The 25,914-nt window shown below is 41.3% G+C and overlaps 1 protein-coding gene across 2 annotated transcripts in view; it reads left to right on the top strand.

Annotated features, from left to right (window-relative positions):
* Window positions 1-25,914, top strand: part of sntg2 (syntrophin, gamma 2) — an 86,609-nt gene that overhangs the window by 46,844 nt on the left and 13,851 nt on the right. For both annotated transcript variants that reach the window (XM_065025885.1, XM_065025884.1), the window contains 7 exons: window positions 1,185-1,276; window positions 5,939-6,066; window positions 15,044-15,173; window positions 17,809-17,847; window positions 22,725-22,841; window positions 23,292-23,363; window positions 23,709-23,918. In XM_065025885.1, the coding sequence (XP_064881957.1) occupies window positions 1,185-1,276; window positions 5,939-6,066; window positions 15,044-15,173; window positions 17,809-17,847; window positions 22,725-22,841; window positions 23,292-23,363; window positions 23,709-23,918 (788 nt within the window). The remainder of the gene's footprint in view (window positions 1-1,184; window positions 1,277-5,938; window positions 6,067-15,043; window positions 15,174-17,808; window positions 17,848-22,724; window positions 22,842-23,291; window positions 23,364-23,708; window positions 23,919-25,914) is intronic.

Genomic DNA, 25,914 nt, shown 5'->3' with positions numbered 1-25,914 from the left:
ATACCTGTGGTGCCCAGAGAGGCAGTCATGGTGTTATACCTGTGGTGCCCAGAGAGGCAGTCATGGTGTTATGATACCTGTGGTGCCCAGAGAGGCAGTCATGGTGTTATGAGACCTGTGGTGCCCAGAGAGGCAGTCATGGTGTTATACCTGTGGTGCCCAGAGAGGCAGTCATGGTGTTATACCTGTGGTGCCCAGAGAGGCAGTCATGGTGTTATACCTGTGGTGCCCAGAGAGGCAGTCATGGTGTTATACCTGTGGTGCCCAGAGAGGCAGTCATGGTGTTATGAGACCTGTGGTGCCCAGAGAGGCAGTCATGGTGTTATGAGACCTGTGGTGCCCAGAGAGGCAGTCATGGTGTTATACCTGTGGTGCCCAGAGAGGCAGTCATGGTGTTATGAGACCTGTGGTGCCCAGAGAGGCAGTCATGGTGTTATGATACCTGTGGTGCCCAGAGAGGCAGTCATGGTGTTTGGTCGCTGCTCGTGTGTTTTTTTGTAAACTTTTGGATTGAGGGAACAATGCTGTCTCTATACTGTATACAATGTTTATCATCTGTACATTATATATATATATATATATATATATATATTGTCTATATATTCTGTCTATATATATTCAATATTCTGTCTGTTTATTCTGTTTACTGTGGCAGCATGATATCACTAAAACACATTCTGTTCATGTTCTGTACATGAACTTGGCCTATAAAGGTGATTGAGGTAGAGCCTAAGGCTGACTTTGAGGCTGATTCTCAGGCTGAGGCTGATTCTCAGGCTGAGGCTGATTCTCAGGCTGAGGCTGATTCTCAGGCTGAGGCTAATTCTCAGGCTGATTTTCAGGCAGATTCTGAGGCTGATTCCCAGGCTGATTCTGAGACTGAGGATGATTCTCGGGCTGATTCTGAGACTGAGGCTGATTCTCAGGCTGATTCTGAGCCTGAGGCTGATTCTCAGGCTGATTCTGAGCCTGAGGCTGATTCTCAGGCTGATTCTGAGCCTGAGGCTGATTCTCAGGCTGATTCTGAGGCTGAGGCTGATTCTCAGGCTGATTCTGAGCCTGAGGCTGATTCTCAGGCTGATTCTGAGACTGAGGCTGATTCTCAGGCTGATTCTGAGACTGAGGCTGAACACATGAAGTATTTCATGTTTCAACAATATACCATTTGCTCTCATGGTTTTCAGGCTCTCCTGTACCACCCGCTGATCAAAGTAGCAGAGTATCTTCACCACTATTTGACAGTGGTTTACATTTAAATGGGAATTCTAGCAACACAGTAAGTAAACCTTTATACAATTGCATTGTTTTTCTTCCAGTAAATGTGCTTGTGATTCCAGTAGCATGCATTAAAGTCACACTAATACAAACTGACAATTTGAGAAAGCTCCCAATACCCGGTTTGAGGATTTGATATCTGGTTTAGACTGAGGGAGGCAGTGAGGATGGAAGTTGACAGGTATTCCTACAGTCTCCCCATAGCCAGATTTAAAGCACAATAAACAAAGCATTGCTACAACCATACTCACTTGGCAGTGAACCAATGATGTAGATGGAAGCCAATCAGAGTGATCTTAGCATGTGGCGAAGTGACGTTGCCTTCCTCAGACCTGAAGTAATGTAACCCATGTTCATAACAGCTCCCAGATTCTGTAGTATTAGTGGATATGACAGGGACTAGTTTAGGAGGGCAGGATACTGTTGTGGCTCCTCACATGGTATCCCAGAGCGGAAACGTAGCCTACGTGCTGTAGCGATGCCATTTCATAGTAACATCACTCTCATGAGACCCGTCTCCCTGAAAAACATCTTGAACCTCTGCGATCTAATGGCAATAGGGGAAACTGAGTGTACTATTGAAACCGAGACCGTTAGTACACGCTACATAAATAGTTTAACTGGCCAATTGTTCCTTGTCTTGCAGCTAGATTGTGAGTGGTTTCCCATTCTACATTCTTCACAGTGATTTTAATGTTCCTGGTCTAAAAACACTGCAGAATATTTTCCCAGCATGCACATTTCCTGCCATGCAAATGGTCCTTCTTGCAACAGCTATCTATAGATTCACACCTGATGGAATCCAAAAGCACACTCCAATTGTGTTTTGTAATCTCTAGTACTGGTACCTGACTGACCTTAAGCTTTATTATGAATGAGTGTAGCATATTCAATTCTCAAAAGACTTCATTCCCTGATAGTCTTTGAACATGAAATATTTAGGATGGCGCAGGAAGGACGTCAGAAGGCCTCATTTTCAGAAGAAATCTAGCCCTGTGTCTGTTCAGTCTATTGTTATCTTCCCGAACAACTAGAGAATGTCAATACTGGAGCACTGAGCTCTGTGGACTGCATTATCACTGCATTATCACGGTATTCAATTGCAGTATTGCGGCATCATCTCTGCATTATCACTGTATTAACGGTATTGTCACTGTATTCACTGCAGTATCACTGTATACTCACTGCATAATCACTGCATTATCGCTGTATTAACAACATGGTCACTGTATTCACTGCAGTATCACTGTATACTCACTACATAGTCCCTGCATTATCACTACATAGTCACTGCATTATCACTGTATTAACATGGTGACTGTATTCGCTGCAGTATCACTGCATAATCACTACATAATCACTGTATTGTCACTGCATTAACAGCATGGTCACTGTATTCACTGCAGTATCACTGTATACTCACTACATAGTCACTGCATTATCACTGTATTAACATGGTCACTGTATTCGCTGCAGTATCACTGCATAATCACTACATAATCACTGTATTGTCACTGCATTAACAGCATGGTCACTGTATTCACTGCAGTATCACTGTATACTCACTGCATAATCACTGCATTAACAGCATGGTCACTGCATTAACTATATTATCATTGTATTCACTGCACTATTACTGCATTCATGTGTTCTTTTCAACTGTGGGAGAATATACTCTGACACATGCTTACCTATGCGTAAACAGGTCAGGTTTTGACTTAATGCGACATCATAGATCAGCTGTCTGGGTTCTCATAATAGATCAGCTGTCTGGGTTCTCATAATAGATCAGCTGGCTGGGTTCTCATAATAGATCAGCTGTCTGGGTTCTCATAATAGATCAGCTGTCTGGGTTCTCATAATAGATCAGCTGTCCCGGTTCTCATAATAGATCAGCTGTCTGGGTTCTCATAGATCAGCTGTCTGGGTTCTCATAATAGATCAGCTGGCTGGGTTCTCATAATATATCAGCTGTCTGGGTTCTCATAGATCAGCTGTCTGGGTTCTCATAATAGATCAGCTGGCTGGGTTCTCATAATAGATCAGCTGGCTGGGTTCTCATAATAGATCAGCTGGCTGGGTTCTCATAATAGATTGGCTGTCTGGGTTCTCATAATAGATCAGCTGGCTGGGTTCTCATAATAGATCAGCTGGCTGGGTTCTCATAATAGATCGGCTGTCTGGGTTCTCATAATAGATCAGCTGTCTGCGTTCTCATAATAGATCAGCTGTCCCGGTTCTGATAATAGATCAGCTGTCTGGGTTCTCATAATAGATCAGCTGTCTGGGTTCTCATAATAGATCAGCTGTCCCGGTTCTCATAATAGATCAGCTGTCTGGGTTCTCATAATAGATCGGCTGTCTGGGTTCTCATAATAGATCGGCTGTCTGGGTTCTCATAATAGATCAGCTGTCTGGGTTCTCATAATAGATCAGCTGTCCCGGTTCTGATAATAGATCAGCTGTCTGGGTTCTCATAATAGATCAGCTGTCTGGGTTCTCATAATAGATCAGCTGTCCCGGTTCTCATAATAGATCAGCTGTCTGGGTTCTCATAATAGATCAGCTGGCTGGGTTCTCATAATAGATCAGCTGTCTGGGTTCTCATAATAGATCAGCTGGCTGGGTTCTCTACATTAAATTCTGAGGTTGAGAGGGCAGGTGGCTGACAAACACGATTAGCTGGCCAGTTTTCTAACTAGAAAAGACCCTCATGAGGTCAACAACATACAATAGCAAAAGCTTCACGCTACGCCAAACTGCTCCAGTCAGGAGTACTAGGCTAACTAATTAGGCTAACTAACACAAGTCTAATCTGTTTTATTATTTCCTTAGAGCGTTTGTTTTTATTCATGCTTTTTTTCAATGCAGTATCAATTATGCCTCCTAGTGTTTTTCATAGTGAAAAAGTAGGACTGAAATGACAGCCATGTTTTAGTTTGGTTTCTTCTACAGAATGATATAATATATCAGTGAACAAACTTTCAACCATGTAGACTAAATACTGTAAACCATGTAGACTAAATACTGGAAACCATGTAGACTAAATACTGTAAACCATGTAGACTAAATACTGTAAACCATGTAGACTAAATACTGTAAACCAAATAGACTAAATACTGGAAACCATGTAGACTAAATACTGTAAACCAAATAGACTAAATACTTGAAACCATGTAGACTAAATACTGGAAACCATGTAGACTAAATACTGGAAACCATGTAGACTAAATACTTGAAACCATGTAGACTAAATACTAGAAACTATGTAGACTAAATACTAGAAACCATGTAGACTAAATACTAGAAACCATGTAGACTAAATACTTGAAACCATGTAGACTAAATACTGGAAACCATGTAGACTAAATACTGGAAACCATGTAGACTAAATACTAGAAACCATGTAGACTAAATACTGGAAACCATGTAGACTAAATACTGGAAAACATGGTTGACTGGCCTTTTTTCACCTGATTCTCTCTGCAACTAAAGGAGGTACGATGTTAGAAAGAAAGGTGCTATCTTTAACCTAAAAGGGTTATTTGGCTGGCCTGACAGGAGAACCTTTTGAAGATCCCTTTTTGGTTCTAGGTAGAACCATTTTGCTTCCAGGTAGTACTCTTTTGGGTTCCATGTAGAACCCTTTCCAAAGAGAGTTCTACCTGGATCCCAACAGGGTTCTACCTGGATCCCAAAAGGGTTCTACCTGGATCCCAAAAGGGTTCTCCTATGGGGACAGCCAAATAACCCTTGTGGAACCCCTTTTTTCTAAGCGTGTAGATGACACTGCTGGTGGGAAAACATTAGTGGCCTGTAATTGCATAGTTAACACATAATGCTTAACCCAGACAATATTTCCCCACTATTTTGCCTTCCTTTAGCATTCTTGTGTTTGCTTGCCTGCAGGTGATTATAATTCTCTAAGCTTGTCATCTCCTGTATGTGGCGTTGACATTGAAATGATTGACAGTGTTTTCCTTTCATTGCCCCCAGGATAGCTTCCTATGGATTCATTTACATGCCTCCAAAATAATGACGCTTCGGTCTATTTTGTCGTCTCAGAAATATCACGAGCGAATGGAAGAGTGAATGATATGAAGGACAAGAGTGGCAGCTTAGCATCTTGTTTCCCAGGTCCTTGGTGAAAACTGACAACTCGTCACTCTAATCCGTGTTGACGTGCCGATAGTATTCCATTTCTTGTAATCTTTACCACTCCCTTGCGCAGCACAACTTGAAAGTCAAGTGTAATTATTAAGCATTGGTCTCTAATTGCTCTCTACATGAACTGACAAAGGGAGAATCATTTGCTCTGAAAAGTAGACATAATTGGTTATAGCCTCTGATTTGCTCAGAGGGGAGGAAAAGCAAATAATTTGTGCAAGAATATGTGCTGCGATTGACTTGTAGAGAAATGCCATTGTGAAATCCCAGGACACAGTAAGTAAAAGGTGTGCTCGCTAGGTGACCATAATGATCATCAATAATTCATAGCATACAGTAGCTAGGAAGTAACAAGGATATCATCCTTTCACGTGCAATAGGAACTGAAAGTACGATATTGTTGTTTTCGAATGCACTTTGAATGCACAATGATTAAAGTGACCTAGCCTGTGATTGAGACGAGACCATCACTGTCTTCTTCACTTGTACCATGTAGGCTCCATCCTCGCCTTCCTCACCCTCGGCTAATGAACCAAAGTATGAGAAGCGCTGGCTGGATGCAGTGTCCCTACCCTTGTTGATGGCCCGAGTCTCCAAATATAAAGCCGGAACGGATAAATTAAGGTAAGGTAATCCTGTGTGATGAAATTCACCTCTGAGGCGCACAGTTCACCAAGCGCTGCTGTTGGTTTTGCAAGCACTTTTCATTTAGGTGAAAGGTTGTAACTCCAATATCTATGCACAGGCATGCAATGTGTTAAAAGGTCAGCACTGCTGCAGGGCCCAGATGGTGAAGCCATGATAGGATGGGAAGGTTTAACTTTAATACACTGAATTGGTTCTTTTTAGAGATTTAAACAATATCAAATGAAGGCAGGAAGTCCCAGGAAATGTTGTTTTCATTCCTTCCTCTGCTAGATAACATGATGTAAGAGATACGGCCGTCCTCTAGATCCCTAATGGAGCTGTTATTTAGAAAGAAATAAAGTGGTAATCAATGGGTATCTTTCTTACGTAGAACTCAAATAAGTTATCGTTGTTAGTCACAACCTGATACAATATGATGCCTTATGGTGCTTGTTTCTGTCAATTCCAAAGAAAAATGAACTCCATGTATGAAAAGAGTGGAAGTATAATAAAAAATTAATAAATTGTATTGATGCCCATAATCCCACTTTTCACGCTTAATCCTTGAAGACGAGACTAAGTGGACATATTTTATGAGAAGTAAAACATTTCTTCGGGCATATTAATAATGGGAAGATTTAAGATCCTTCAAATAAACATAAGACAGAGATTGAGTGGACGTTTGTCTGATGCAAACAACTTCTTGATTGCAGATATTCCATTTTATGAGTTCATTCCTAATGAAGGATGAGACCGTATTAGTGTTATTATCGTTAACAACGTGGCATAACTTCGTTTGAATAACTGAGTGGTTATGATGAGCTTTTTACCAGGATGTGTATGTAAACATGAGACATGAATCATCTGTGAACAAGATTCTTTCTCTCTCTTGTCATCATTACCCCCACCAGCTACATCATTATCCCCACCAGCCACATCATTATCCTCACCTTCTAAATCATTATCCCACTAGCTACATCATTATCCCCACCAGCTACATCATTATCCCCACCAGCTACATCATTATCCCCACCAGCCACATCATTGTCCTCACCTTCTAAATCATTATCCCCACCAGCTACATCATTATCCCCACCAGCTACATCATTATCCCCACCAGCCACATCATTATCCCCACCAGCTACATCATTATCCCCACCAGCCACATCATTGTCCTCACCTTCTAAATCATTATCCCCACCAGCTACATCATTATCCCCACCAGCTACATCATTATCCCCACCATCTACATCATTATCCCCACCAGCTACATCATTACCCCCTACCATCTACATCGTTATCCCCACCGTCTACATCATTATCCCCACCGTCTACATCATTACCCCCACCAGCCACAGCATTACCCCCTACCATCTACATCATTATCCCCACCGTCTACATCATTATCCCACCAGCTCCCTGTCTATATTGCTCTTATTAAAGTCTTGATTGCTCTTGACACCCCCTGAAAAAGCGTGTACAGGCAAGGAGGCCTACAAACCTGACTCAGTTATATCAGCTCTGTCAGGAATGGGCCAAAATTCACCCAACTTATTGTGGGAAGCTTTTGGAAGGCTACCTGAAATGTTTGACCCAAGTTACACAATTTAAAGGCAATGCTACCAAATACTAATTGAGTGTATGTAAACTTCTGACCCACTGGGAATGTGATGAAAGAAATAAAAGCTGAAATAAATCATTCTCTCTACTATTATTCGAACATTTCACATCCTTAAAATAAAGTGGTGAGCCTAACTGACCTAAAACAGGGAATTTTTACTAGGATTAAATGTCAGGGATTGTGAAAAACTGAGTTTAAATGTATTTGACTAAGGTGTATGTAAACTTCCGACTTCAGCTGTACTTGCATACATACATACATACATACATACATACATACATACATACATACATACATATATACATACATACATACATACATACATACATACATATATACATACATATATACATACATACATACATACATACATACATACATATATACATACATATATACATACATACATACATACATACATACATACATACATACGTATGTCTGTACATACATAAACTCAGCAAAAAAATAAACTCCCCTTTTCCAGGACCCTGTCTTTCAAAGATAATTCGTAAAAGTCCAAATAACTTCACAGATCTTCATTGTAAAGGCTTTAAACACTGTTTAAAGTGGCAACCAGCCATACTGTTAGTTCTGTGCATGATTTCCTGCAAGACAGGAATGTCAGTGTTCTGCCATGGCCAGCGAAGGGCCTGGATCTCAATCCCATTGAACACGTCTGGGACCTGTTGGATCGGAAGGTGAGGGTTAGAGCCATTCCCCCCCAGAAATGTCTGGGAACTTGCAGGTGCCTTGGTGGAAGAGTGGGCTAACATCTCACAGCAAGAACTGGCAAATCTGGTGCAGTCCATGAGGAGGAGATGCACTGCAGTACTTAATTCAGCTGGTGGCCACACCAGATAGTCACTGTTACTTTTGATTTTGACCCCCCCCCCCCCCCCCTTTGTTCAGGGACACAATATTCAATTTCTGTTAGTCACATGTCTGTGGAACTTGTTCAGTTTATGTCTCAGTTGTTGACTCTTGTTATGGTCATACACATATTTACACATGTTAAGTTTGCTGAAAATAAACGCAGTTGTCAGTGAGTGGACATTTATTTTTTTACTGAGTTTACATACATACATACATACATGCATACATACATACATACATACATACATATATACTGTACATACATACTGTACATACATACTGTACATACATACATACATACATACATACATACATACATACATACATACATACATACATACATACATACATACATACATACATACATACATACATGACATGCAACTCATAATAAGGCTAAGCATCTAGCCTATTAAAATATTTATCTGACTGCACACAGATCATTAAAATATACAACTAAGCATTTGTCAATGAATTGACGTAGACTTGCAAGAACTGAGAATTGTCTTTTTCAAAGGCAGATATTTAATTAACGTTGTACAATGAATGGATTCACATACAAGGCATAAATATTAAGTTTACAAAGCATTAAGAATAATTACAAAGCACACTTCTAGCCATATAGATCCTAAGGTTAACTAAGAAGACAAGGCAAGAACAAAGATATTCCTATTAGCCCAGAGGTAATGAAGTCTCTCAAATGAGAATTGATCATACAACCTTCCTCCATGGACTGGAAACAAGATAAGAGACAGAACAAAGATATTCCTATTAGCCAGGAGGTAATGAAGTCTAGGAAATGAGAATTGATCATACAACCTTCCTCCATGGACTGGAAACAAGATAAGAGACAGAACAAATGCATTGCATTCCATTTATAACATATGAAGGTGTGACCTTTCAACCCAACAAGAACCACCATTGACCAATAAAACAATACCAAGTTTACAGTTGCCTAAACACTCCCAGGCCCAATCTCAACAGGATGTCACAGCATCTAAGAGCTTGTGTGGGGATGAGACCAATGTAGATAAGACAGAAAACCTGGAATCATGAAAACACATTTTTCAAACACTCAACAAATTTCTTGTCAACAAACTATAATTTTGGCAAGTTGGTTAGGACATCTACTTTGTGCATGACACAAGTCCTTTTTCCAACAATTGTTTACAGACTTGTTCACTGAAACTCACTGAATCACAATTCCAGTGGGTCAGAAGTTTACATACACTAAGTTGACTGTGCCTTTAAAACAGCTTGGAAAATTCCAGAAAATTATGTCATGCCTTTATAAGCTTCTGATAGGCTAATTGACATAATTTGAGTCAATTGGAGGTGTATTTGTGGATGTATTTCAAGGCCTACCTTCAAACCCAGTGCCTCTTTGCTTGACATCATGGGAAAATCTAAATAAATCAGCCAAGACCTCAGAAAACAATTGTAGACCTCCACAAGTCTGATTCATCCTTGGGAGCAATTTCCAGATGCCTGAAGGTACCACGTTCATCTGTACAAACAATAGTACGCAAGTATAAACACCATGGGACGATGCAGCCGTCATAAGGAAGGAGACGCGTTCTGTCTCCTAGAGATGTAGGTACTTTGGTGAGAAAGGTTCAAATCAATCCCAGAACAACAGCAAAGGACCTTGTGAAGATGCTGGAGGAAACGGGTACAAAAGTATCTATATCTACAGTTAAAACGAGTCCTATATCGACATAACCTGAAAGGCCGCTCAGCAAGGAAGGAGCCACTGCTCCAAAACCACCATAAAAAAGCCAGACTACGGTTTGCAACTGCACATGGGGACAATGATTGTACCTTTTGGAGAATTATCCTCTGGTCTGATGAAAAATATATATATAAATGTTTGGCCATAATGACCATCGTTATGTTTGGAGGAAAAAGAGGGAGGCTTGCAAGCCGAAGAACACCATTCCAACCGTGAAGCATGGGGGTGGCAGCATCATGTGGTGGGGGTGCTTTGCTGCAGGAGGGACTGGTGCACTTCACAAAATAGATGGCTTCATGAGGCAGGAAAAGTATGTGTATATATTGAAGCAACCTCTCACAACATCAGTTAGGAAGTTAAAGTTTTGTCGCAGGGTCTTCCAAATAGACATTGACCCCAAGCACACTTCCAAAGTTGTGGCGAAATGGCTTAAGGACAACAAAGTCAAGGTATTAGAGTGACCATCACAAAACCCAGACCTCAATCCTATAGAAAATGTGTGGGCAGACCTGAAAAAGTGTTTGTGAGCAAGGAGGCCTACAAACCTGACTCAGTTACACCAGCTCTGTCAGGAGGAATGGGTCAAAATTCACCCAGCTTTTTGTGGGAGCTTGTGGAAGGCTACCCGAAACGTTTGACCCAAGTTAAACAATTTAAAGGCAATGCTACCAAATACTAATTCAGTGTATGTAAACTTCTGACCCACTATGCATGTGATAAAATAAATGAAAGCTGGAATAAATAATTCTCTATACTATTATTCTGACATTTCACATTGTTAAAAGAAAGTGGTGATCATAACTGACCTAGACAGGGATTTTATTATTTTAAATGTCAGGTATTGCGAAATACTGAGTTTAAATGTATTTGACTAAGGTGTATGTATACTTCCGACTTCAACTGTATATTATATACTATACGTTGTCAGACGAAAGCTCAAAACATTGTCAAAGACTCGGGGTCACTGTTCCCTAAAGTCTAGACTGTTCTCTCAAGTCTAGGACCAAAAGGCTCCTTAACAGCTTCTTCCCCCAAGCCATAAGACTGCTGAACAATTTTACACTGCAGATACTCGCTGTTTTATTTATTTATTTATGTAGGAAAGTCCGTTAAGAACAAATTCTTATTTACAGTGATGGCCTACCCCGGCCAATCCCGGACGACGCAGGGCCAATTGTGCGCTACCCCATGGGACTCCCAATTACGGCCGGGTATGATACAGGTCTATCCACCTCTTGGATTAGTCTCACATCTATCCATCTTCTTCCTCTTGCATGAGTCTCACAGCTATCCATCTTCTTCCTCTTGCACGAGTCTCACAGCTATCCATCTTCTTCCTCTTGCATTAGTCTCACAGCTATCCATCTTCTTCCTCTTGCATGAGTCTCACAGCTATCCATCTTCTTCCTCTTGCATGAGTCTCACAGCTGTCCATCTTCTTCCTCTTGCATTAGTCTCACAGCTATCCATCTTCTTCCTCTTGCATTAGTCTCACAGCTATCCATCTTCTTCCTCTTGCATTAGTCTCACATCTATCCTTCTTCTCCTCTTGGATTAGTCTCACAGCTATCCATCTTCTTCCTCTTGCATTAGTCTCACAGCTATCCATCTTCTTCCTCTTGCATTAGTCTCACAGCTATCCATCTTCTTCCTCTTGCATTAGTCTCACAGCTATCCATCTTCTTCCTCTTGCATTAGTCTCACAGCTATCCATCTTCTTCATCTTGGATCAGTATCACAGCGATCCATCTTCCTCCTCTTGGATTTCACAGTATATTCCTGGCTGATGTTATCTTGGATGTCCTCTAGGTTTTCTGTTTCTATTCATCTCAACATACTCTCTATGACTAGTCAGCAGAAAAGCCATATGTATTCCACTTCAGGACATGTGGCTATCACTAATCCTACCCCCTCGTCCGCCTAGCTTTTCCTCAATGTACTAATGGAATTTCTATTGTCCTCTGTCACTCACACGGACAGTCTGGGTTTTAGAAGACCAAGACAGAGACAGTCTGTGTTTCTGAGGACCAAGCCAGAGACAGTCTGGGTTTCTGAGGGCCAAGACAGAGACAGTCTGGGTTTTAGAGGACCAAGACAGAGACAGTCTGGGTTTCTGAGGACCAAGACAGAGACAGTCTGGGTTTTAGAGGACCAAGACAGAGACAGTCTGGGTTTCTGAGGACCATGACAGAGACAGTCTGGGTTTTAGAAGACCAAGACAGAGACAGTGTGGGTTTCTGAGGACCAAGACAGAGACATTCTGGGTTTTAGAGGACCAAGACAGAGACAGTCTGGGTTTCTGAGGACCATGACAGAGACAGTCTGGGTTTTAGGAGACCAAGACAGAAACCGTCTGGGTTTTAGAGGACCAAGACAGAGACAGTCTGGGTTTTAGAGGACCAAGACAGAGACAGTCTGGGTTTTAGAGGACCAAGACAGAGACAGTCTGGGTTTTAGAGGACCAAGACAGAGACAGTCTGGGTTTTAGGAGACCAAGACAGAGACAGTCTGGGTTTTAGAGGACAACGCTGCAGTGTGCTGATAGTTGAAGCAGAACATTCCACTATCCAGGCAATCTCAGAAACAAGTCAAGCAGACAGAGTAAATCTGTATCTATCACTGCGACTTGCATTCATTCAGATAATGTTATCTCCAAACGGTTGTTTTATATGTTTTGATCTCTCTCTTCATATATATTCTCACTGCATTTTATATAGGGCACTTTACATGTGCACCCTACCCTACACATCAAGAGGATTTGTACTTAACTTTACAATTGAGCATCCCTCAGAGTCTGCACTCAGTGGAACAAAGATTCATAACAAGCCAATTGTACACATGCATTGCATATTATTAAGGGCGTTTTCAACAGAAGAACCAAGGTTCCCTAAAGGATCTTTGTAACATTGTAACACGATGTCTGAGTTTCAGGGAGAGTGTGTGCAAGCTCTGGTTATTTTAAACATTGATTGCAGTGCTTTCATAATTCTCTACGTTGTCCTCATGTTTCTCAACATCCCTCTATAGAAGATTCTCCTCAAATCAAATCAAATGTATTTATAAAGCCCTTCTTACATCAGCTGATGTCTCAAAGTGCTGTACAGAAACCCAGCCTAAAACCCCAACCAGCAAGCAATGCAGGTGTAGAAGCACGGTATATCCTCAAATTTCTCTTCTCAACATCCCCCTACAGAACATTCTCCTCATGTTTCTCAACATCCCCCTACAGAACATTCTCCTCATGTTTCTCAACATCCCCCTACAGAACATTCTCCTCATGTCTCTCAACATCCCCCTACAGAACATTCTCCTCATGTTTCTCAACATCCCCCTACAGAACATTCTCCTCATGTTTCTCAACATCCCCCTACAGAACATTCTCCTCATGTTTCTCACCATCCCCCTACAGAACATTCTCCTCATGTTTCTCAACATCCCCCTACAGAACATTCTCCTCATGTTTCTCAACATCCCCCTACAGAACATTCTCCTCATGTTTCTCAACATCCCGAACAGAACATATTCACTGCTGGACTTCATCCCAGCCTATGGAGAGTTTGCTTAACATTTGACGCTTTTCAAGATCTGTGTGATAAATGTGATTGCCTAACCATCAGAGAAAAGCTGTTTTGATGGCATTGTCATGTTCAATGCTATTTATGTTTAATACTATTGACAGTTGTTTCTAAGTCTAATTGATCTGGAGTGTTTTTCAAATGCACAAAAATGAAATGGCAAAAAGCATCACCTTAAATATAAGTGATGAAAGGGATTCCATACATGTGTACGCCATTTTACCGTGACAGTGTCCTTATCGGTGACATGCAACAAATGATGATGTACTTTGAAACCGAGCTCTAATTTGCAGCCGTCTGATATTCTGTTTTTGCGCTTTGCTCCTGAAGTCATTTGGGTGTGCTGTAGCCATTACATATGCTCCTGAAGTCATTTGGGTGTGCTGTAGCCATTACATATGCTCCTGAAGTCATTTGGGTGTGCTGTAGCCATTACATATGCTCCTGAAGTCATTTGGGTGTGCTGTGGCCATTACATATGCTCCTGAAGTCATTTGGGTATGCTGTGGCCATTACATATGCTCCTGAAGTCATTTGGGTGTGCTGTGGCCATTACATATGCTCCTGAAGTCATTTGGGTGTGCTGTAGCCATTACATATGCTCCTGAAGTCATTTGGGTGTGCTGTAGCCATTACATATGCCACTGAAGTCATTTGGGTGTGCTGTGGCCATTACATATGCTCCTGAAGTCATTTGGGTGTGCTGTAGCCATTACATATGCTCCTGAAGTCATTTGGGTGTGCTGTAGCCATTACATATGCTCCTGAAGTCATTTGGGTGTGCTGTGGCCATTACATATGCAATCAAATATCTCAGAATTAAGTCCTTTTTTTTCCGTTTTTTTCTCTATACTTTTCTTTCTCTAGAAAAATGTGGAGTGCATTGTCAATATCAGTCAAAATAAAGGCTATAACGCTACAGAATGTGGAATCTGTTTAAGAGTCTATAAATACTTGTTCAGGGCATCAGTGTATTTCCTTAATTCTCTATATTAGTTGCTATGGTTATCGAATGCAGGTGAACTGTAATGTTAATTTGCATCGTAACACTGCCTGTCCTCACTTCAGTGAAAGAAACAGCTTGGTTTAAAGGTTTTCCACTCTGACCATTCTAGTTTTAACTGTACAGCACTGTACATCTCTAACCTGAACGTTCATACCCCCCTCCAGGTCGAACAGCTTTGAAGTCTGTGCCTTAGATGGAACGAGCAGCAATATTCTACAATTTTGCACTGCAGCAGAAAGCACTGACTGGCTTCAAGCAATATCAACCAATATCAGTGATTTGACACTGGAGAATGTAAGTCTACAGTATGACCAGGTAAAAATGTATTTTTTTTATCCAGATACAGATTGAATGGAAAGGATCCAGATTGTGATTTGCCAAGGGCCAAGGGCCAAAGCACAAGTAACTCAACAGAAGATGTGTGCTAAAATCCCAGGGGTATTCAATTTTTTAAAATTCTATTCTCATTAGAATGTGATACCTATTATTAATGTCCTCTCCTTCTCTTCTAGAAAATAGGTATTCATGGGTATAATGAATTACTGCCTTGTAGTAATCCATCATTAATACTCTCATGTGATCGCTAGTGTTTAGCGATCTCATTTCCATTATTCCCTGTTGATTAGTACACTGATGATCTATCACTATGTGTCGCTAAGGATCCAGAAAGGCTTCTCTGAGCTACACAACTACACAGCTGCTCTTTTAAAAAAAAAGTAGGATTCATTCCGTCGTGCGTCACCTGATTATGGATGAGTAGTCGGATAGCGAAACGTTCATTCAGCATGTAATTGTGAGAGGAGCTGGTGAAGCAGAACTCTTGACTTTTATTGTGGTGACCAACAACCTAGAAATAGACTGTGACATCCTAATGGGTCCTGGCATGTTCATCAACAGAGAATGACTTGATATGATACTGCAGCTGACTTGCAGCTTGCTTATTAGAACGTTAGTTGTTGTTGATTTGACCACGCCACAGTAACAGTAAAGTATAAGAGCTGGTCTGACCATGCCACAGTATCAGTAGATTATAAGAGCTGGTCTGACCACGCCACAGTATCAGTAAAGTATAAGAGCTGGTCTGACCACGCCACAGTAACAGTAAAGTATAAGAGCTGGTCTGACCATGCCACAGTATCAGTAGATTATAAGAGCTGGTCTGACCACGCCACAGTATCAGTAAAGTATAAGAGCTGGTCTGACCACGCCACAGTATCAGTAAAGTATAAGAGCTGGTCTGACCACGCCACAGTATCAGTAAAGTATAAGAGCTGGTCTGACCACGCCACAGTATCAGTAGATTATAAGAGCTGGTCTGACCACGCCACAGTATCAGTAAAGTATAAGAGCTGGTCTGACCACGCCACAGTATCAGTAAATTATAAGAGCTGGTCTGACCACGCCACAATATCAGTAAAGTATAAGAGCTGGTCTGACCACGCCACAGTATCAGTAAAGTATAAGAGCTGGTCTGACCACGCCACAGTAACAGTAAAGTATAAGAGCTGGTCTGACCACGCCACAGTATCAGTAAAGTATAAGAGCTGGTCTGACCATGCCACAGTATCAGTAAAGTATAAGAGCTAGTCTGACCATGCCACAGTATCAGTAAAGTATAAGAGCTAGTCTGACCATGCCACAGTATCAGTAAAGTATAAGAGCTGGTCTGACCATGCCACAGTATCAGTAAAGTATAAGAGCTGGTCTGACCACGCCACAGTATCAGTAAAGTATAAGAGCTGGTCTGACCACGCCACAGTATCAGTAAAGTATAAGAGCTGGTCTGACCATGCCACAGTATCAGTAAAGTATAAGAGCTGGTCTGACCACGCCACAGTATCAGTAAAGTATAAGAGCTGGTCTGACCATGCCACAGTATCAGTAAAGTATAAGAGCTGGTCTGACCACGCCACAGTATCAGTAAAGTATAAGAGCTGGTCTGACCACGCCACAGTATCAGTAAAGTATAAGAGCTGGTCTGACCACGCCACAGTATCAGTAAAGTATAAGAGCTGGTCTGACCACGCCACAGTAACAGTATAAGAGCTGGTCTGACCACGCCACAGTAAAGTATAAGAGCTGGTCTGACCACGCCACAGTATCAGTATAAGAGCTGGTCTGACCACGCCACAGTATCAGTATAAGAGCTGGTCTGACCATGCCACAGTATCAGTATAAGAGCTGGTCTGACCACGCCACAGTAAAGTATAAGAGCTGGTCTGACCACGCCACAGTAACAGTATAAGAGCTGGTCTGACCATGCCACAGTAACAGTATAAGAGCTGGTCTGACCACGCCACAGTAACAGTATAAGAGCTGGTCTGACCACGCCACAGTAAAGTATAAGAGCTGGTCTGACCACGCCACAGTAAAGTATAAGAGCTGGTCTGACCACGCCACAGTATCAGTAAAGTATAAGAGCTGGTCTGACCACGCCACAGTATCAGTAACAGTATAAGAGCTGGTCTGACCATGCCACAGTAACAGTATAAGAGCTGGTCTGACCACGCCACAGTATCAGTAAAGTATAAGAGCTGGTCTGACCATGCCACAGTATCAGTAACAGTATAAGAGCTGGTCTGACCATGCCACAGTATCAGTAACAGTATAAGAGCTGGTCTGACCACGCCACAGTATCAGTAACAGTATAAGAGCTGGTCTGACCATGCCACAGTATCAGTAAAGTATAAGAGCTGGTCTGACCACGCCACAGTAAAGTATAAGAGCTGGTCTGACCACGCCACAGTATCAGTAAAGTATAAGAGCTGGTCTGACCACGCCACGGTAGCAGCATGGGATTTGTTATAAAGTTATAAAGTTCTGTGTGGTTTCATTGCATCCAATGTCAGTGTCCACAGTAAGGTAACACAAGGAGTGCGCCTGTGGATTTGCCAGCTCTAACGCAGTTCCTTGTCTTCTCCTCTAACAGATGAAAATGATTAACAGATATTGCTCTCCGGATGATCAGGTATGTCCTCACCCCCTGAGCTATAAGTATCTTCGTCTATAGCTATCTTCATATATAGCTATCTACATCTATAGCTATCTTCATCTATAGATATCTTCATCTATAGCTATTTATAGCTATCTTCATCTACAGCTATCTTCATCTATAGATATCTTCATCTATAGCTATTTATAGCTATCTTCATCTACAGCTATCTTCATCTATAGATATCTTCATCTATAGCTATTTATAGCTATCTTCATCTATAGCTATTTATAGCTATCTTCATCTATAGATATCTTCATCTATAGCTATTTATAGCTATCTTCATCTATAGCTATCTATAGCTGTATACATCTATAGCTATCTTCATATATAGCTATCTACACCTATAGCTATTTATAGTTATCTTCATCTATAGCTATCTTCATCTACAACTATCTATAGCTATCTTCATCTACAACTATCTATAGCTATCTACATCTATAGCTATTTATAGTTATCTTCATCTATAGCTATCTTCATCTACAACTATCTATAGCTATCTACATCTATAGCTATTTATATCTATTTTCATCTACAGCTACCTACATCTATAGCTATTTATAGCTACCTTCATCTATAGCTATTTATAGCTATCTTCATCTATAGCTATTTATAGCTATCTTCATCTACAGCTATCTACACCTATAGCTATTTATAGCTACCTTCATCTATAGCTATTTATAGCTATCTTCATCTATAGCTATTTATAGCTATCTTCATCTACAACTATCTATAGCTATCTACATCTATAGCTATCTATAGCTGTCTACATCTATAGATATCTTCATCTATAGCTATTTATAGCTATTTTCATCTACAGCTATCCATAGCTATCTATAGCTGTATACATCTATAGCTATCTATAGCTGTATACATCTATAGCTATCTTCATCTACAGCTATCTTCATCTACAGCTGTCTTCATCTACAGCTATCTTCATTTATAGCTATCTTCATCTATAGCTATCTTCATCTATAGCTATCTTCATCTATAGCTATCTTCATCTATAGCTATCTTTAACTATAACTATTGTCATCTGTAACTATGTTCATCAAACTCAGCAAAAAAGAAATGTCCTCTCACTGTCAACTGCGTTTATTTTCAGCAAACTTAACATGTGTAAATATTTGAATGAACAAAACAAGATTCAACAACTGGGACATAAACTGAACATGTTCCACAGACATGTGACTAACAGAAGTTGAATAACGTGTCCCTGAACAAAGGGGGGGTTAAAATCAAAATTAACAGTCAGTTTCTGGTGTGGCCACCAGCTGAATTAAATACTGCAGTGCATCTACTCCTCATGGACTGCACCAGCTTTGACAGTTCTTGCTGTGAGATGTTACCCCATTCTTCCACCAAGGCACCTGCAAGTTCCCGGACATTTCTGGGGGGGAATGGCCCTAGCCGTCACCCTCCGATCCAACAGGTCCCAGACGTCCTCAATCAAATCAAATGTATTTATATAGCCCTTCTTACATCATATAATATCTTAAAGTGCTGTACAGAAACCCAGCCTAAAACCCCAAACAGCAAGCAATGCAGGTGTAGAAGCATGGTGGCAAGGAACAACTCCCTAGAAAGGCCAAAACCTAGGAAGAAACCTAGAGAGGAACCAGGCTATGAGGGGTGGCCAGTCCTCTTCTGGCTGTGCCGGGTGGAGATTATAACAGAACATGGCCAAGATGTTAAAATGTTCATAAATGACCAGCATGGTCAAATAATAATAGTCACAGTAGTTATCGAGGGTGCAACAAGTCAGCACCTCAGGAGTAAATGTCAGTTGGCTTTTCATAGCCGATCATTAAGAGTCTCTACCGCTCCTGCTGTCTCTAGAGAGTTGAAAACAGCAGGTCTGGGACAGGTAGCACGTCCGGTGAACAGGTCAGGGTTCCATAGCCGCAGGCAGAACAGTTGAAACTGGAGCAGCAACACGGCCAGGTGGACTGGGGACGGCAAGGAGTCATCATGCCAGGTAGTCCTGAGGCATGGTCCTAGGGCTCAGGTCCTCCGAGAGAGAGAGAGAAAGAAAGAAAGAGAGAATTAGAGAGAGTATACTTCAATTCCCACAGGACACCGGATAAGACAGGAGAAGTACTCCAGATATAACAGACTGACCCTAGCCCCCGACACATAAACTACTGCAGCATAAATTCTGGAGGCTGAGACAGGAGGGGATTGAGACCCGGGCTCTTCGCTGGCCAAGGCAGAACACTGACATTCCTGTCTTGCAGGAAATCATGCACAGAACGAGCAGTATGGCTGGTGGCATTGTCATAGTGGAGGGTCATGTCAGGATGAGCCTGCAGGAAGGATAACACATGAGGCAGGAGGATGTCTTCCCTGTAATGCACAGTGTTGAGATTGCCTGCAATGACAACAAGCTCAGTCCAATGATGCTGTGACACACCGCCCCAGACCATGACTGACCCTCCACCTCCAAATCGATCCCGCTCCAGAGTACAGGCCTCGGTGTAATGCTCATTCCTTCGATGATAAATACGAATCCGACCATCACCCCTGATGAGACAAAACCGCGACTCGTCAGTGAAGAGCACTTTTTGCCAGTCCTGTCTGGTCCAGCGATGGTGGGTTTGTGCCATAGTCGACGTTGTTGCCGGAGATGTCTGGTGAGGACCTGCCTTACAACAGGCCTACAAGCCCTCAATCCAGCCTCTCTCAGCCTATTGCGGACAGTCTGAGCACTGATGGAGGGATTGTGCGTTCCTGTTGTAACTCGGGAAGATGTTGTTGCCATCCTGTACCTGTCCCGCGGTGTTATGTTGGGATGTACCGATCCTATGCAGGTGTTGTTACATGTGGTCTGCCACTGCAAGGATGATCAGCTGTCCGTCATGTCTCCCTGAAGCTCTGTCTTAGCCGTCTCACAGTACAGACATTGAAATGTATTGCCCTGGCCACGTCTGCAGTCCTCATGCCTCCTTGCAGCATGCCTGAGGCACGTTCACGCAGATGAGCAGGGACCCTGGGCATCTTTCTTTTGTTTTTTTTAAAAGTCAGTAGAAAGGCCTCTTTAGTGTCCTAAGTTTTCACAACTGTGACCTTAATTGCCTACTATCTGTAAGCTGTTAGTGTCTTAACGACGGTTTCACAGGTGCATGTTCATTAATTGTTTATGGGTCTTTGAACAAGCAGGGGAAACAATGTTTATTAAACCCTTTACAATGAAGATCTGTGAAGTTATTTGGATTTTAACAAATTATCTTTCAAATACAGGATCCTGAAAAAGGGATGTTTATTTTTTTGCTGAGTTTCTAACTCTCTTTAACTATAGCTACAGTTGAAGTTGGAAGTTTACAGACATCTTAGCCAAATACATTTAAACTCTGTTTTTCACAATTCCTGACATTTAATCCTAGTAAAAATTCCCTGTCTTAGGTCAGTTATGATCACCACTTTATTTTAAGAATGTGAAATGTCAGAATAATAGTATAGAGAATGATTTATTTCAGCTTTTATTTCTTTCATCACATTCCCAGTGGGTCAGAAGTTTACATACACTCACTTAGTATTTGGTAGCAATTGCCTTTAAATTGTTTAACTTGGGTCAAATGTTACGGGTAGCCTTCCACAAGCTTCCCACAAGAAGCTGTGTGAATTTAGGCCCATTCCTCCTGACAGAGCTGGTGTAACTGAGTCAGGTTTGTAGGCCTCCTTGCTCGCACACGTTTTTCAGTTCTGCCCACAAATGTTCTATTGGATTGAGGTCAGGGCTTTGTGATGGCCACTCCAATACCTTTACTTTGTTGTCCTTAAGCTATTTTGCCACAACTTTAGAAGTGTGCTTGGGGTCATTGTCCATTTGTAAGACCCCGCGACCAAGCTTTAACTTCCTGACTGATGCCTTGAGATGTTGCTTCAATATATCCACATAATTTTCCTGTCTCATGATGTCATCTATTTTGTGAAGTGCACCAGTCCCTCCTGCAGAAAAGCACCCCAACAACATGATACTGCCACCCCCTTGCTTCACAGTTGGGATGGTGTTCTTCGGCTTGCAAGCCTCCCCCTTTTTCCTCCAAACATATCGATGGTCATTATGACCAAACAGTTCTATTGATGTTTTATCAGACCAGAGGACATTTCTCCAAAAAGTTTGATCTTTGTCCCCATGTGAAGTTGCAAACCGTAGTCTGGCTTTTTTATGGCGGTTAAGGAGCAGTGGCTTCTTCCTTGCTGAGCAGCCTTTCAGGTTATGTCGATGTAACACTTGTTTTACTGTGGATATAGATACTTTTGTACCTGATTCCTCCAGCATCTTCACAAGGTCCTTTGATGTTGTTCTGGGATTGATTTGCACTTTTCGCACCAAAGTCCGTTCATCTCTAGGAGACAGAACGCGTCTCCTTCCTGAGCAGTATGACGGCTGCCTGGTCCCATGGTGTTTATACTTGGGTACTATTGTTTTTAATGATGTCAATTAGCCATCAGAAGCTTCTAAAGCCATGACATCACTTTCTGGAATTTTCCAAGCTGTTTAAAGGCACACTCAACTTAGTGAATGTAAACTTCTGACCCACTGGAATTGTGATACAGTGAATTATAAGTGAAATAATCTGTCTGTAAACAATTGTTGGGAAAATGACTTGTGTCATGCACAAAGTAATGTCCTAACCGACTTGCCAAAAACTATAGTTTGTTAACAAGACATTTGTGGAGGGGTTGAAACACGTGTTTTAATGACTCCAACCTGGGTGTATGTAAACTTCTGACTTCAACTGTATCTTTAATAAAGACAGATCCACTCATAGCATATTGGCTAATTAAAAATAACACAAAAAAAAATGCAACCCGAATGGATTTTCATCCCTTGAACCTTGCCTTTGCAGATTGTCCACATGGGTTGGGTGTGTGGAAACCCACATCCTGATGATGCTGGTCCATCGAGTACCTTCAAGTTCCTGGCATTGAGAGGCCCTTGGCTCTACATCTTCAGGAGTCCTCCTGTATGAACCTCTCATTGATTACCTCTTCATCCATTAACTGTTCAGGAGTCCAAGGATTTACACGTTCAGCTTTTATTCCACCATGATAGTACATGAAATGTTCCTTTAGCCGGGAGCATGTTGGTGGGCTACAGTTCAGGTTATTCTGGATCTTTTCATTCCTGCTTTTTACAATTACATCGTCTATTTCTGAAATGAGTTTTGACCCCGAACCACCGACAAAACAAATCACGGGTATTGAAACCATGTAATTGTCTTCCCGAGGTTAGGTTATTTGATTGGGTAAGATGGGTTAATGTAGAGCTTCCAAATTATGTTTGTCAAGCACACTATGTTTTGGTTCATTTATTGTGGTTCAAAGTGTCTTAAATCCTGTCTGTAAGACATTACATTGATGAGAAGATGAAGGCTTATAATATACACTCACTTTTGCCCCCACCCCCATCTCAGGTTAGTGCAACTGACTGGGGACAAGCTGAAACCCTGTATATCCTTTATGAGGTTCTGTTCAAGGTTCACAAGGTACTTTCAAAATTCACATGCAGAATAAGATACTAGGATCGACTGTCACCGTAATTTGAATGATGTGCCTGTTACTCTAAACTTTGCGTGGATCATGTATTGATGTAGATCTGCACCAACATGACAGTTACTCATATAGAAGGCTGTTCATATCAAGTTGAAATATGGTTCCCACCCCCCCCCCCCCTAAAAGATTTAGATGCACTACTGTTCCACTGGATGTCATAAGGTGAATGCACCAATTTGTAAGTCGCTCTGGATAAGAGCGTCTGCTAAATGACTTAAATGTAAAATGTAAATGTAATAGAACTGATGATTATGATTATGTTGGATGTGGTGTTGTAGCTGTGGATGGCAGAGGACTGTTGGATCCAGGCCAAGTTCTACCTTGGCCTCCAGCAGGATGAGGAGCTGCAGGACGGAGAGCCTTTCTGTTTCAGTATCCTGGTCGGCCACGGCCAGAGTCACACCTTCAGTGTGGAGATGACCTCTGACCTCGCCGTGTGGGAGAAGTCCTTCCAAAGAGCCGTCTTCATGGAGGTGCAGAGAGTCGGGGTAAGTAGAGAACAGTAAAGTGGTTTGTTTGGAAATGATGTGTTGCTTAGGGGGTTCTTAGAAGTAGTGCTGAGATATGACTGACATTTTGCTAATTTTGAACTGGGCCACATTCCCCAGAGAGCCTTCAAAGTGTTATCACACATTGAAAAATGTTAACTGCAGCCGAAATACAGTGCCAACCCAGTGGGAACACCACATCATTCCAGAGTGGATTACTGGGTAATAATAGGTTGAGTCATTGATCAATGAGAAATAATTCAAGTTAAAGAGCAGGACTAAATCAACTCAAACTTTAAATGAACTTTCACAGAAAGTTTGAGTTGATTTGCTCCTATTCTTTATCTTCAATTGTTGGTTGAGGTGGAGATGTGAATCCAGCATATCAATTATTAATTTAAATGAAATGTGAGTGATATGGTATGTGAGTGATATGGTGTTGTGAGTGATATGGTATGTGAGTGATATGGTGTTGTGAGTGATATGGTGTTGTGAGTGATATGGTGTTGTCAGTGATATGGTGTTGTGAGTGATATGGTATGTGAGTGATATGGTGTTGTGAGTGATATGGTATGTGAGTGATATGGTGTTGTGAGTGATATGGTGTTGTGAGTGATATGGTGTTGTGAGTGATATGGTGTTGTGAGTGATATGGTATGTGAGTGATATGGTGTTGTGAGTGATATGGTATGTGAGTGATATGGTGTTGTGAGTGATATGGTGTTGTGAGTGATATGGTATGTGAGTGATATGGTGTTGTGAGTGATATGGTATGTGAGTGATATGGTGTTGTGAGTGATATGGTATGTGAGTGATATGGTGTTGTGAGTGATATGGTGTTGTGAGTGATATGGTATGTGAGTGATATGGTATGTGGTATGGTCACATTTATTTTGCTCTCTGTTAAACCTACCCTGTGGAATGACTTTGACAGGAAGAGTGAATCTATTTAGTTTTTTTTTTCCGGTGTAGATTATTTCTTAACAATCATTCTCACGATAGCACATTGGTAAGAGCCAGGGACAAGTATCATAGCTGAGCAGGGCTTGATTAAAATCCTGAATAGAAGACCAAAGGGCATCTGTAGATACATCAATTGTCCAGTAGGAGGTGCTTCCCAGTCTATTGTCTTCTTCTTCTGATCGTGGATATACTGTAACGTTGAAGACGTGACATTGTTTTAAAGGCTGTTTTAATTCAACATAGTTTTTATACAAAGTTTGTCTATGTTGAAATTTGGTTACCATGATGACATTATCCCGTGGTTGAAATTTCACCCTAAAAAAAAAAACAGTTTACTTTTTTTTTTTAAATCCAATGTATTTTCCATGTAGATTCCATGTCATTTTATGTTGACAAATTACGTTGAAACAACGTTGATTCAACCAGTTTGTGCCTGCTGGGAATATATTCCATTCAGCAATGCATTCATTTTTATAATCTGTTCCTTTTAGTGGATTATTCAAGAGAAGTACTCAGAGTTCACGTGACAAAGCTTTGCAAAATACAAAAATGTATGTCATTATGAGGAAGAACATACTTAATGGATTTTTTTTTGTGGGGGGGGCGGGGGACGATACAACTGTTAGGCTATGTGATTGTTTTTTATGGAAACTTTAATTTGTCCAAGTAGGTAACATTTCCAAGATACAAAGTGGATTTTAATTACTGATCCAGGGCTGCTTTTAATTTCTCCGACAAGGAAATCAATTGCGCAGAGAATTAGAAGACGGCAGTTTCTTTTCACGGTTTGTTCTTTTTTAAAACGTTAGTGTTAGTTTAATAAAATGTAGATTAAAGGGATCCAAAGAATTAGTCCTCACCTCATTGAACCATTAAATTGCCTGTTACCGTGGTGATGAGCTCTGTTACGTAAGGTCTGCAACAATATGGTGATGAGCTCTGTTACCGTAAGGTCTGCAACAATATGGTGATGAGCTCTGTTACCGTAAGGTCTGCAACAATATGGTGATGAGCTCTGTTACCGTGGTGATGA

The sequence above is a fragment of the Oncorhynchus nerka genome, linkage group LG12, assembly GCF_034236695.1.
Source record: "Oncorhynchus nerka isolate Pitt River linkage group LG12, Oner_Uvic_2.0, whole genome shotgun sequence".
NCBI classification, from domain to species: domain Eukaryota; kingdom Metazoa; phylum Chordata; class Actinopteri; order Salmoniformes; family Salmonidae; genus Oncorhynchus; species Oncorhynchus nerka.
The sequence above is the reverse complement of the archived record's forward strand: the minus strand, read 5'-3'. Positions and strand labels throughout refer to the sequence as shown.